General features: G+C 41.0%; 1 protein-coding gene across 1 annotated transcript; it reads left to right on the forward strand.

Moving 5' to 3' along the window:
• The first annotated feature begins 1,356 nt into the window (after positions 1-1,356).
• On the forward strand, positions 1,357-14,793 carry LOC124638031 (translin-associated factor X-interacting protein 1-like). The gene is made up of 11 exons (XM_047174813.1): positions 1,357-2,503; positions 3,482-3,619; positions 6,745-6,926; positions 10,529-10,704; positions 10,780-10,906; positions 11,033-11,141; positions 11,225-11,391; positions 11,994-12,189; positions 12,286-12,438; positions 14,209-14,386; positions 14,481-14,793. The coding sequence occupies exons 1-11, from the start codon at positions 1,556-1,558 to the stop codon at positions 14,648-14,650; spliced, it is 2,544 nt and encodes an 847-aa protein (XP_047030769.1). The 5' UTR covers positions 1,357-1,555; the 3' UTR covers positions 14,651-14,793.
• Positions 14,794-14,896: the final 103 nt, after the last annotated feature.

A 14,896-nucleotide genomic window follows, 5' to 3' on the forward strand; every position in this document is an offset into this window, starting at 1 on the left:
AAAGTAAAAACCGTAACTCTATCAAAATCATAAACATGGGGTATAAACATGTAATTCATTGGGTCAGGACCTCTGCAAATGCCAATAAACACTGCGATAACAAGTCAATTCTTTTGGATTTTCAAATAAAACCTACAAGGAGATAACAAGATAATCGCCACCACAACCACAACAAACCACTTCAGAGATTATAGTGATCGATGGTGGTATAGTATACAAGTTGGAAATTCGATTATTTTGTTTAACATCTATTATGAGCAGTATCCCGAAATACGTCAAAGTTATAGAAACTGAAATAGCAGGAAGATTAGAAAACGTTAAAAAGTTAGATAGCGAATTATTTGAAGTAGAACAAGCACATCGTGATGAAATTTTGGCAGTAAGTTTCAATGCTAACTTAGCAGAATCCTCTGTTGCCTGAATACCTGTTTGTCCACGTTGTAGCGTCTCTTATTATTGTGTGCTATTTTTGCAGATTTATAGAGAAGCTTTTGAAAAGTTAATAAATGGAACAATTACATATTCCAGAATCCTTAGTGAGATAAAACAAGCATATGATTGCGCGATACTAATACGTGATAAACGCATTTCACAATTTATTACTCAATATGTAAGTACAAAATAATAATTTTTGTTTTTTTATTTTATTTGGGTCAACAATGAGACACTGTTACATATATAATTATACATTTGAACTTATATCCAAGTGCCTCGTCACTTAAAAAAGAACACTGTATGTACTATAATTTGCACATAAACCTATATAACTTTGACAGAAAAAGAAACAAAAAAAAGCCTTAAGAAGTCGACATTTTAGATTTGTCTAAAAGTGTACAGCTTGGCAAAAAAGAGTGTGGAATAAATGAGGTCAGCACTATCGCACCTGTGGCAACCCGGAGTACTACGACTCACAGATTTTGATAATTGTTATTTTTGAAGATATTCAATCCTAAGTAGGCGATGTCCCTTGGACACTTCAATGTCCAGTATTAACGATGTTAACAATTTCTATTTGATTTTGATTTTTAGTTCCAACTGTCACCGCGTCAGACTCTTTTTTGCCAAGCTGTATATTCTTATCACATGTTACACGTGCTTAAATTCTGTCTCCAACACAAAATCGTAAAAAAGCTAAATGCTAAAGGGCTTATTACACTTGACTAAATTCAGTCGTCTAAATGATTCAGTCATTAAATTCAGTCAAATGTAATCGCATTTAGGAAGGTACTTTTCATTAAATCATTTAGAAATCTAATTAGACAAACCTGTTTAGACGACTGAATTTAGTCAAATGTAATAAGCCCTTAAAACCGGCGACCCAGATTATATAGTATACATCCCTAAAGAAAATTTTTGACACTGACATTTTTCGCTCATTACGTATCAAAACGTCACAAAATCACAACAAACAAATCACGGCAGCGGCAATTTATTCACATTTTCAATTCCGATTAGAATAGATAACTCGTGAATACGTATTTTGGTAAATTTCAAAGTCAAAACCTAATTTCATAGCACAACAAAAATTTATTTGATAAATTCTATATAAAGCACAATGTCGGCGACCGGCGATGTAGCTCCGAAGGTGTTAGTTCTTGACGGAGGGTTTTCAACGCAGCTGTCGTGCCATGTCGGCACCACTGCAGATGGAGACCCTTTATGGAGTGCTCGATTCCTACAAACACACCCCGACGATGTCGTCAACACACATCTGGATTTCCTGAGAGCAGGCTCCGACGTCATCATGACCAATACTTATCAGGCATCAGTTGGCGGCTTTGTCAAACACCTTGGCGTTACTCCTGAGGACGGGTATGCACTTATCAAGCATGCAGTGGGACTCGCGAAGCGTGCCCGAGACACGTACATAGAAGAATGTCGCGAGAGCGGGCATGTCCCTCAGGCTCCACTGATCGCCGGCTCCATCGGACCGTATGGCGCACACCTGCATGACGGCTCCGAGTACAGCGGCAACTACGCAGACGTGACGCCAGTGGACACCATGCGGGAGTGGCACATGCCTAGAATCAGGGCACTTGTTGAAGCTGGAGTAGATTTTTTAGCTTTTGAGACTATTCCATGCCTTAAGGAAGCTGAGATGCTGGTAAGGATACTAAAAGAGTACCCTCAAATGAGGGGCTGGCTCAGTTTTAGTTGTAAAGATGAGAACTCATTGGCTCATGGAGAAGATTTCAAGACAGCTGCTAAAAAATGCTGGGATATGAACCCAAATCAACTGGTAGCTGTTGGTGTGAACTGCTGCTCACCTAAAATAGTCGCAAAGTTATTCAAGGGCATCAATGATGATAGGCAGCACTCACCCATTCCATTCATTACTTATCCTAACTCTGGAGAGAAGTACAACCCACAAATAGGCTGGATCGACCGGGACAAGTGCGAGGCTCTCGCTCACTTTGTGCCCGATTGGCTGGATGTTGGAGTTAGGTATGTGGGTGGCTGCTGCAGGACATATGGTGCAGATATCTCTCTCATTAAGAACCAAGTGCAGATCTGGATGGATAGTCACACTAAAGCTGCTTCAAACAAACATTAAAATATTGCAAAATGATTTATGTGTTTATTAATTAGAAATAATTATAGAACATAATCATCAGCAATAGTAGAAACTTAAGATTAATGTTATCTCTACATTTTATCAATTGTTTACATATTAAATATATAATGTATCAAATCAATATATCTACTGAAAATAAGTGCTATTACATTGGGCCTAAGAAACATTTTACTGCTGTTTTAGTATAAATTATTTAAGTTCACATCAGTCATGCTCTATGATTATAGTTCAAGTTTTGTCTGCACTCTATAGGGTATTCTCATCAATCTCATTATATATGTCACCGGAAAATAACAAAACTCGTAAGTTGATCAATTTTCTAATAGGTAGTTGATCAACTCTCGGAAAATATCAAACGGCAGTTGAAATGGACTATTTAACGTATGTATTTTAGTAAGTTGATTAATTTACGGCGCCTTGCCGTGAAATCATCCGACAAAGGCGAGGTGTACGTTGATTGGTTAAAAGACTCATGCTTATATGCTTATAACTAATGCAATCAGAGAAAGTATATTAAGTGGCGGATAATAATGTACCGTCAAATAGTACACTGGGCAACGATTGGCCCATTTGTGGATGATTTTACTTGTAGCAATATAGTTAATTCTTAAATTACGGCTAGGTACCGTAAGTTGACCAATTAGCTATATAAAATGTAATGCGTTAAATAGTACATTTTAACTGCCGTTCATTATTTTCCGAGAGTTGATCAACTACCTAGAAAATTGATCAACTTACGAGTCTAGTTATTTTTCGGTGATATATATATCTACGTATTGAAGATACTTTACATTGAATTTGTTTTTAAGAAATATAAATTAAATTGTTGTTGCATCTGATATTTTAAAATGTTATTCAATAAGGAAACTTGAGACTTGAAGAATAAAGACTGAACTCAATTCACAGAGAGTTTTTGGTATATCTGTGACAAAGAAACAGAGAGATGATAAAATTAAAAAGTTACTGAAGGAAAATGAAGATCTCAGAGAACAAAACTTAAAACTGACTTTTGAGACCAGCAAACTGAAGAAAGATATGGGGAAGGTGTGTACCCTATGGTTTCTGTAAATGTTCTCAGGATAGTGATGTTTCCTTCATTGTAAATATTAACTGTAAGTATGTGTGCGTCGCTCTTGCCCAGTGTTTATATTAACGTTATCTTTCTGCTTTATTATGTCGTAGCTCACGCACTCGCCAGCCGCTTGTTGTGGGCGCATATGCCAATTACACATAGTTGTGGGTGTTCATATATTTTGTTATATATTTTTAAATATACTGTTTTTATGTCCACCCGTTGTCTTTTTTGTATAACTTTGGGTTTGCTGCTTAGGGGTACAATGGGTTTGTTTTTCCTAATTTCTGTACTTATCCTACACAAATACTAATGAATGGCGTCCACGGCCGATTTCGGCCACGGCGGCTGTTCTCATTTTAAGGAGAGCCAGCTGCGCAGCAGGACATATTATAGTGCTCGAGCATTTTGCGCAGACACAGGTGCACTCCCTATTCCTTCACTCTCATAACCCGCAATCGGCAATCCGACGCGACCGGAAAGAGATCAGGGGCCCGATTCTCCTAATTTTACTTAAGCGCCCTTCGATTGACGTTCGACTCGATTCGACTGAGATCCAATCCCGACTCGATTACGATTGAAGCGTATGTGGCATTCCGCTATTTTTTCTTTGAAATAAACGTTTTTATCCTTTTCTGTCATTCAATAATGAATCATTTTGACATTCGATTCTCCTAAGTTAATAATGTCAAAATCGAATCGCAATATGATCGCAATAGCAGTTATAACCATATCGGGCATCAGCCCCGGATCTTCAATTTTTTTTAGGCGGGGCAAAAACTGAAAAATGCCGCCCCACCTACCTACTTATGATTATTTTCACCAACGAAAGACACTTTTTTGGTAGGTAAAGGACTAAAAAAAATATGTCCAAATCATTGTAGGCTCAAACTGTTGGCCAGGTTTAAGTTATGAAAGTCGAAACAGATTAATATAGGTACACAAAAAGTTAATAAGTTTTAAAAAGCGCTGTAAAGTAACAAACAGTCGGAAGCGCAAACGTTTTTGTTTTTGAGGACTCCATAAATGTTTTTTTTTGCTACATTTGACTTGTAAAAGATAAGACAGCGTGGATTTGACTTATTAAGATAACAAGGAAATGTTTGTAGGTATATGATTGCGCGAGCGAAGCGAGCGCGAAATTTTTTGAGCCTTCGACACAAAAGTACCTGGCTAAGTAGATTGTAAAGCAATAAGTAGCGCGAGCGTAGCGAGCGCGAACTTTTTTAAGATATTTGTTTGAAGACTCACAAATTAAACTAGGAATTATGTACAAATAAAAAGAAACCCTGATTAGAGCGAGTGCCATTTGTGGTCGTTGATTCGGTGCGTCAATAAAAATAATAAACCATCAGAAAAACAGGACATATATTGTCATTTAGCCGCGAGCGTAGCGAGCGAGAATTTTTTCATTTAGTTGGAGGATGTTAAATGTGAAAAATAATCTAAATGATCAATTAAACAAAGCGAATGCAACTTTTTTAGAAACTTTGCTTGTCAGTATCATGATACAATGGAACTTCCTTATCAAACGGGTGTAATTTCATCGAAATTTCCTGGTGGTGGGGCGTCCCGCGGCGCCCCTGAGACCGAGACGCCCGGGTTATTCGCACACCCTGCACCATAGGTTGAGACGGCCCTGTATTTAACTATTATGGTAATCTGTGATGTAGGATTTAAAATCAGGCAGCCGCCTGATTTTGCCGCCCCCTGAATTTGCCGCCCGGGGCATGGGCCCCGGCTTGCCCCCCTCTAGATCCGGGGCTGTCGGGCATCCTGCTACTAATAAAAGACCAATCGTATTCGATTGACATTTGATTGGTGTGCGATTGGTCTGCTATTTTGGTGATTTTGTCTATACGGTAGTTTGCTGTACAATCATTTTGCAATCGTAAATCATTTGCAGACAAAATGATTCATTATTGCATGACAGAAAAGGATAAAAACGTTTATTTCAAAGAAAAAATAGCGGAATGCCACATACGCTTGAATCGTAATCGAGTCGGGATTGGATCTCAGTCGAATCGAGTCGAACGTGAATCGTATGTCGCCTAAGTTAATAATGTCAAAATCGAATCGCAATATGATCGCAATAGCAGTTTTAACAATATCGGGCATTCTGCTACTAATATAGGAACAATCGTATTCCAACGACATTCGATTGGCTTGCGATTGGTCTGCTATTTTGGTCTATACGGTAGTTTGCTCTGCAATCATATTGCAATAGTTAATCATTTGCAGACAAAATGATTCATTATTGAATGACAGAAAAGGATAAAAACATTTATTTCAAAGAAAAAATAGCGGAATGCCACATTCGTTTCAATCGTAATCGAGTCGGGATTGGATCGCAGTCGAACGTGAATCGTATGTTCCCCAGGCGCAGGACCGACATTTACGTGCTCTCCGTAGCACGGGTGAATCAATCACCAACTTCCAGACTACGGCATGCTTTGTAAACGTTTAAGAAAACCCACAAAGCGATTTCGGCCCGACCCGGGAATCGAACCCGAGACCTCGAGCACATTACGTTATATGATAGGCATAGTTCTCGCCAGACTAAACTTGCCCTTCGAGGAGTGTATGTCATCACTAAGGTCCTAGACTCACAGCTCGGGACTCGAAGCACTGTAACCGGAGGCCTCATGCACAGCACTGACGGAAGTCGCACTCTGCCACTACTGGACCGTCGCCGTCGGGGCACTCGGTTTCTGTTAAGACTACAAAAGGCTGCATATTAAGGGGCAAAAATATTTTGCAAACAAAGAATAAGATCCTATGTATCCTAGAGATGTCAGCAGCCCCAGGGGGGCCAGCAGGGCCAAGGCCTGCCGGGGCTGCGGGATTGTTCGAAAGAGTTACCGCGGCCCTGGTACCTACATAAAAGGCCTATGACGGACCACGACGGTTTTTAGTCAGTAAAGCCTGACAGTTCTGACATTCCCTCACCGCTGCTAACCCACAGCGGAAGAGGTCATTTGATGACTTTTGACGTCGTTAAAAAGAAAAGTTCCTATGTATCCTTCTACCATCTAGATATCAAAAACCTTGTAGTGAAAACACACAAAGTTGCCTAAGTAATATATTGGTTGGCCAGCTGAACGACGACAAGTTTTCCGACTACCTGACGCTGATGAAGGAGCGAGACGCTCGCTACACGCTTTACTTTGAGAATCTGGCGCTGCAGATGAAGCTCAAAGAGTTGGACGGCAGCTCGTACCCGGTGGACGACGCCTACGGAGACCCCGTCGTGCTGCGGATAGCTCTCGACAGATGCAGGTAACTGAGTCCGACTAAATGCCGGCCATACACACTACACAAATTGAAGTGAAGAGTTATACCCAAGAAACAAAATTTGGTACTATAAAGGTCCTGAGAACGTTTTAGAACGTGCTATACAAGTTTAAAGCCAGTATACATTGGCCTAAGAGCGTGGCCAATACACGCCATCACCAATGTGTACACGGGGTATTGGTGTATGTTGGCGGACATTTGTCAATGTTGGCGTGCATTCGGCGAGTTGTCGGTTTTTTGGGCACACATCAAAGGAATCGTGGCCCAGCGTGGCGAGTGGTGTTTACACATTCGGCCAATGTTTAGTTCGTCACCTGCCGCTGAGGATAGTACATTTTTGTGTTGCGTGTAAAAATAAATATAGTAGTAAATATAGTAGTGTAGCATAATATAAATATATAATATAAATATGTCGGATTGGGGCGACAAATCATCAGGATGGCACTATTGTCCGACATCAGCTAGGGTAATCGCACAAAGAGATAACTCAAAAAGAACTCAAAACTCAAAAACGTTTATTCAAATTAGTCAGAACATAAGACAGCCCCCAAAAAGCCCGCCCTTCGCCACTTCCTATGTGTTTTGGCTGGGGAGAAGAAGTGGCGGAACAAACTCCCCAGCAACACATGTCTGTCTGTTAGGTTAGAAGAACCTTTACACTTTAATTTTACAAAAGACACTTTACAATATGGATCTACAACGGTACTACAACACTAGACGTGACGTAGGGCAGTTTCGAGATGTGTGCAACACGACGACTCAACGAAGACTGAGCTCCGTCGACGCCACGCTGACCACCACGACTCTGCCAAGCGCGCCAAAATGTTGTTTCACCGGAAACGCCACCAGATGGCGCGCTTGCGTCTCGTTTAGTGTCCGTACTAATGACCATCTCCGACACGGCCATCCTGCGTAGAACACGTCCTCGTGGGTTTAATCTGCAACAACACAACCACAGCACAGTACTTTTGCCTCGGCCACTCCTGACCATATCATCAAGCTCAGCTATTTTGAAACTTTGTTAAAACATTTGTTAAGACTAGGATGCTCCCTTAACCAAGGACATTTCATAAATAGGGGGTTCCCTCAACCAGGTTCCCTTAACTAGGATTCCCTTCACTAGGGACTTCTCTTTACCTGAGGCTTCCCTTAAACATAGGCTTCCCTTAAACCAGGGGCTTCTCTAAACAGAGGCTTCTCTTTACCAGAGGCTTCCTTTAACCAGACTAGAAAGTGCTTAGGCAACCGATTAAATATTGACAACGTATGTGTCAGTAATAAACCATCTCGATTTAAGAATAGCAATCACCATTTGAATGAAGAAACTAGATACGTTAGTTGCTAAGCGCGAAATCAAAGAAAAATCCAATTGCTAGTCAGACTTTCAACTGGTAAACATGACCATTATAACTACGGTTATCATCAATAATCAATTCCCTGTTGTGAGGGTTTTTTACAACATTAGAAAGAGGCCCGATCAACAAGTTAAACAAAGCAAAATCATCATCACAAATCTGAGCTGGTTTTCAAGGGCAATGCATACTCAACTCGTCCAACCTGTGCACCAACACAGATTACAAATCGCACCAACGATTTCTCAGACCCATCGCCACATGTTACACCACATGAGGTGCGGTCTCTAGTTCTGACCCATCGTCCCATGTTACACCACATGTGATGCGGTCTCTAGGTTCGAGTATGAGTACACATGCCATTCTTAATCGAAATTGGTTTCACTACCACCGTCATCAACTATGACTCTAATTCTTGGGTACTTGGTGATCGGTTATCTTTCCTACACAATCATGGGGGTATTTTTCATGTTTGTTTAGCGTCAAGTGCCTTTAGTAAGCGTCTATCCCCGTCTAACACATCAATAATCTTAAACGAACCTTTAAACTTAGGATCTAATTTAGTCTGACGCACAATTAAATCAATCAATGACGCAGAAACTGAATTATTCTAACTTTAGGATATTGATAAGATCAGGTAACTAATAATTTTCAACTCTGGGATAAAACCTAGGTTCACGGTTTCTGATTCTGATTATCTACGATTTCCACTAATTAATAAGCGCAGTGGGAGCGCAATCAACGAGACTGAAACTGCCTCTCAAGTTTATAAATGTCGTAAGAGAAATAACCTCAAAATAAAGCAAAAATGGATCGGTCTCACCAGGTTTCCACTCAACGCGCATGACTATACGCACACCGCTATGGCGCGCAGTACAGCAAGACTTCACGTTCAAAGACACCACGGAGATGCAGGAACACCAACACTCCGACCTCACGATCGCACGTCATGCTCCGATTTCAGCTGGGATGCTCCATTTTGTCGCCATATTGCACAATAATCACCGTCATTGTTGAAACATGAAAATGAGAAGGTAAATCGGTTAATTTTCTAGCGTACCTTCAATAACTAGTTTGACATGTCACAATGGAAATCGATACAGTTACCATAACCGTGGTTACCATACTTGTACCTTCGCTGAAATTCTTTAATCATTTTTCTACTATAACGTCAATATCAAAATTCTGATGTTTTCGTATTTTGTTTTCTGCCTACTGGAAAACATGGTATTCAGCATGTGCCTATCGTGCACTCAGAAATCCAGAAAGTTTGTCTTCACGTGGCGAATTCTCTCGAAACTAATCCACCATCGGCCGCCACACATTACTCCAAACGAGCACATCACTTTTTCACTTTTTGAACAATGACATGGCAATCCTTAACACATGTGGGCATTCGGATTGCATCCCACTTCTGATGTCGGAGGGCGCCGAAACATCAGGATGGCACTATCGTCCGACATCAGTTAGGGTAATCGTACAAAGAGATAACTCAAAGAAACTTAAACAAACTCAAAACTCAAACGTTTATTCAAATCGGTCAGAACAAAAGACAACCCCCAAAACGCCCGCCCTTCGCCACCTATGTGTTTCGGCTGGGGAGAAGAAGTGGCGGAACAAACTCCCCAGCAACACATGTCTGTCTGTTAGGTTAGAAGAACCTTTACACTTTAATTTTACAAAAGACACTTTACACACTTTACAATATGGATCTACAACGGTACTACAACACTAGACGTGACGTAGGGCAGTTTCGAGATGTATGCAACACGACGACTCAACGAAGACTGAGCTCCGTCGACGCCACGCTGACCACCACGACTCTGCCAAGCGCGCCAAAATGTTGTTTCACCGGAAACGCCACCAGATGGCGCGCTTGCGTCTCGTTTAGTGTCCGTACTAATGACCATCTCCGACAAATATATATATACAAATAAATAGCCGCAGCTAGAATTACTTCGACATCCTTCGCAAGTGGTTTGCCAGGCAGCAATGAGCCATGCGCCAATGTGTAAACACCATTTGATCGTGGCCTACAATTGTGCATTGCAAAGCTTGGCCCAACACAGGCCAATGAGTAATGTGGGGGCTTAATACCTACCTGCTGTTCCATTAATAAAATCCTTCAGAAACGTTAAGTACCTGCGTTCTACTCACCTATTTCAAAGTCAAACGCATTCTATCTCTGGCCCATCAGCGGAGTACCTAATTAAAGAACCTTTGGTGTTTCTCTAGGGAACAATTATCTATAACGCAGACAGACCTCAAGAAGATGACGGACGAGTACGCGGACACCGTACCCCGGCGGGAGTACGACACCTTGGAGGCCAAGTACTACCATCTGTCCAAGGCCTTGGACAAGCTGGAACAAGAATACAAATCTTTACGTGATAACAATAAACGACTTTTAAGTCAGTTAGATTCAAATTTTATTTAAAGTTAGTAATACGTTTAGTGGTTGCTTCATTGTTGCCTTACTATTGCAGCGTTAAAGTCATCGATCGAAGAAGAATTGTTTGAGACAAAGGAGCGATGCAGCGAACTCGAGCGCGCTGGCACTCCGCGCCCGCAGTGGGAGCTGTGCGCTGACTTTATTGGCGGCGGCCGCGATAGGTCAATATGTTACTCTATCTAACTAAATCTTATCTTCCGCACTGTACAGTTCATTCAAATTATTATGATTGAATGGTATTCTTTTGATATTTGTGTTAAATGTCCATTTGATTTATATCCATCCAGGTGGTGGCAGTTAGCCAGGGGTCTATCTTCACGAGATACACTCAGAGTGTTGCTAAAAGAACTGGGGCCCGCTGCTGAAAGTGATCATTTGGAACATTTCGATGGACTTGTAAGAAAGAACAACAAAAGTTTGGATCAGCCTAGTTATGGTTTTCTTTTCAATCACAATTTCTTGTTATTTTTATTTATTAGGGTATGGATCCCGTGATACCACCATATCTTCGTTATGAGGGGAAGGTGCGCAATCTGCGGCTGTCGCGCCGGGAGATAAGCGTTATTATCAACGACATCTGGCTCGGAAAGATGGACAGCACCGACATGTCCATGCAGGATTATGTTACCAAGTATTTTGAAGATAGGTACTACTTCACACTATTAGTTTATAGCTGTTAGTTTTTTTCGCTAACCATGTCCTTAATATAGTGCCTACCTTATTTCATCTCGACCATACAACTGGGGCCCGATTCTCCTAATTTTACTTAAGCGACTTTTACGATTACGATTAAAGCGTATGTGGCATTCCACTATTTTTTCTTTGAAATAAACGTTTTTATCTTTTTCTGTCATTCAATAATGAATCATTTTGTCTGCAAATGATTTACGATTGCAATATGATTGTAGAGCAAACTACCGTATAGACCAAAATTACCAAAATAGCAGACCAATCGCAAACCAATCGAATGTCGTTTGAATACAATAATTGGTCTTATATTAGTAGCAGAATACCCGATATGGTTAAAATTGCTATTGCGATCATATTGCGATTCGATTTCTATTCAATTTTGACATTATTTACTTAGGAGAATCGGGCCCTTTATCACAGACTGTACGTAGGTTTTGTGTATTTTATAAGTACCTATACCAAAAACTCATTGGTCATGCAACCATATTTCTGTAGATTCTCTCTTCTGTAGAATGTTGTAGAGCACATATTAGCATGCGTAATGTATGTATCTGTCAGGTACCAGCAGCCGTCAGTGCGCGCGGAGTGGGCGTACAACTTGTGCGCGGGCGCGGAGCAGATGCTGGACGAGCCGCAGGTGAAGGTGTTCTGGGGTGTGCTGCACGGCCACCTCAGCGAGCGCATCTACTGGGGGCTGCGCGCCGACTGGCTGGCGCTGCGGGACGCGCTCTACCGGCACGCCAGGGACAACGAGGTGCTAGCTTGTGTGCCCGCGCCCGATCGACTGCCCTTTGGGATCACTAGTAGTCTAATCTCATAGGTACTGCTGTTACTTCTTGTTCGTTTACAGACGATATCAATAGAAGACTTTGAGAAGATTTCGAAAGCAACGTTCCCGCTTAAGAGTGAAGTAGACATCAAGAACCTGATGGACGTCGTACGTAAGCAGCTTAAACTGAAGATCAATAGCAACGAAGTCAACTTGGATAAACTGTTTCAAACGGTTGGTTGGTTACGTAATTGCACTTTTGCATTTGTGTCAACGCTGCATTGCATTGCATTCCTGGGGCTCGATTCTCCTAAGTTAATAATGTCAAAATCGAAAAGAAATCGAATTGCAATATGATCGCAATAGCAGTTTTAACAATATCGGGCATTCTGCTACTAATTTAAGACCAATCGTATTCCAACGACATTCGATTGGTTTGCGATTGGTCTGCTATTTTGGTGATTTTGGTCTATACGGTAGTTTGCTCTACAATCATATTGCAATAGTTAATCACTTGCAGTCAAAATGATTCATTATTGAATGACAGAAAAGGATAATAAAAAACTTTTTACAAAAAAATAAAACCGACTCCCAAAAACACTGAAAAGCAAAAAAAAACTATTCTTAGGTGCATCGGCCTAGAAGTCGGTGGCGTTATAAACTTAGTTACATCCATTAGAGAGAGAGTTTTTGGGAGTCGGTTTTAATTTTTTGTAAAAAGTTTTTTATTTTTAGCTTTTCAGTGACAAGCATAGTTGTCACTATCCGTGTGGAAAGTTCTCATCAATACGAACAATATAAGCCCAAGCACGAGGTAGTTTACATATTCAATTGTCGAGTTCCCTCGACCTTCGCTGGTCTCCATCATCAGGTCAGCTTCAAACCTTCACTGTTGCAAAGGTCTCGTCAATACGAACAAAATAAGCCCAAACACGAGGTAGTTTTTTACACATTCATTGTTCAAGTTCCCTTGACCTTCTCTGGTCTTCATCATCAGGTCAGCTCCAAGCCTTCACCATTGCATAGTGTTATCAGACATGCGCCTTAGTGTCAAGTTTTTACCCTACGTATGCCTACGATTTTCGAAAGTTGCCCTCGATTTCTCAGGGTTTCCATCATCAGATCCTGACCTGGTGACTATGGGACCACCTGGGAGGTAAACCCTATCAAACAAAAAAAAAAATTGCAAATCGGTCGAGGCGTCTCTGAGTAATCGGTGAACATACATAAAAAAAAAAAAAAAAGAAAAAAAAAAAAAAAAGATCCCGACGAATTGAGAACCTCCTCCTTTTTGGGAAGTCGGTTAAAAACGTTTATTTCAAAGAAAAAATAGCGGAATGCCACATTAGCCACATACGTTTCAATCGTAATCGAGTCGGGATTGGATCTCATTCGAACCGAGTCGAACGTGAATCGTATGTCGCTTAAGTAAAATTAGGAGAATCGGGCCCCTGAGTTAATCGTCATGAGCCTTTTTATTATCCCATTGATGGACACAGGCTCTCACACAGAGATGGATTGAGCGTTGATCACGACACGACGCTTGCCCACAGAGGTCAGGGGTGCATCGCATCCAGCACTCAAAAAAGGCTGTGGACACATTTATCACAATCAATCAACATTTATCAAAATTCGCATTTTTGTTCTTCGCTTATGTTTTTTTCTACCTTAACTACAAACTAAAAAAAACGGGTCTCTGCACTGGCGCCGTCTTGCCTACTTCGGGTCTTCTGCCTTTATGTGGAATAGTAATTTCAGAAGTAGGTACCTACAGCTACCTATTTTGTCGAAAATATGCTTAAATACACACCTACCTATTTTGTCGAAAATATGCTTAAATACAAACTTAGAAGAGTTACCTACATTGGTACCTACTTGCCTGATCTGGAACCGAACCCACACCCTCATAGGTACTTGTGAGGTTGCTCTGCCCAATAGGCCACCACGATTTTCTTTGTACGCTAAGCTAATAAGTTCTCCTTGAAACATTTGTTTTCTCTTTAGAATGAAGAGGGCTTCGATCGCGTGGAGTTTGCTCGTGAGTTATTCCGACAACGGCAGCTTGCCCAAGACAAGTACATCCGGGAGGTGGTGACTGAGCTCGGTGGTAAGCACGCCGCTAACAAGACTGTCTCTGTGGAGAACGTGAAGCGAGCCTTTGCCATCGTCGATCCAGCTATAGGTGGTTTTCATAAGTTGTCGTTTGTTTGAGTGTAATGTTCATGTATGTAGGTAGTTATAGATAATTCTAATTATTAAATTACTTATTTCCCTAGATCATATTCGCATGGAGCGCTACATTCGTTGGGCCTTTTCCGATCCATCCACAGAACTTAATATAATTCCCCCAATACCTCTAAAAACCCTAACTACAAGGCTTGCCGCTGGTGACATAGAACGTGTTGGGCCCCGATATAGAGGTACTCATCGCAGAATATACAAGTAATACATTATTGGATTCATCTGAAGATATCAAAGAATTGTTGACTACATGGCAAACTTAATCTACAGGAGGTGTTAATTTCCAAGTGCAGAAAGGTTCACAATAAGAAAAAAAAATGAAATTAAAAGTAATCGTATTTTTTTTTATTTCGGTTTTTGGTGATTATTTACTCATACAGCCCTAGCCCTAGAGCCCCAGTCCCATTATTCTAAGCTCGATGCCCAGTCCCCAAGAATGAATGAAGAATGG

Source organism: Helicoverpa zea, chromosome 17 (assembly GCF_022581195.2).
Source record: "Helicoverpa zea isolate HzStark_Cry1AcR chromosome 17, ilHelZeax1.1, whole genome shotgun sequence".
Classification (NCBI taxonomy): Eukaryota; Metazoa; Arthropoda; class Insecta; order Lepidoptera; family Noctuidae; genus Helicoverpa; species Helicoverpa zea.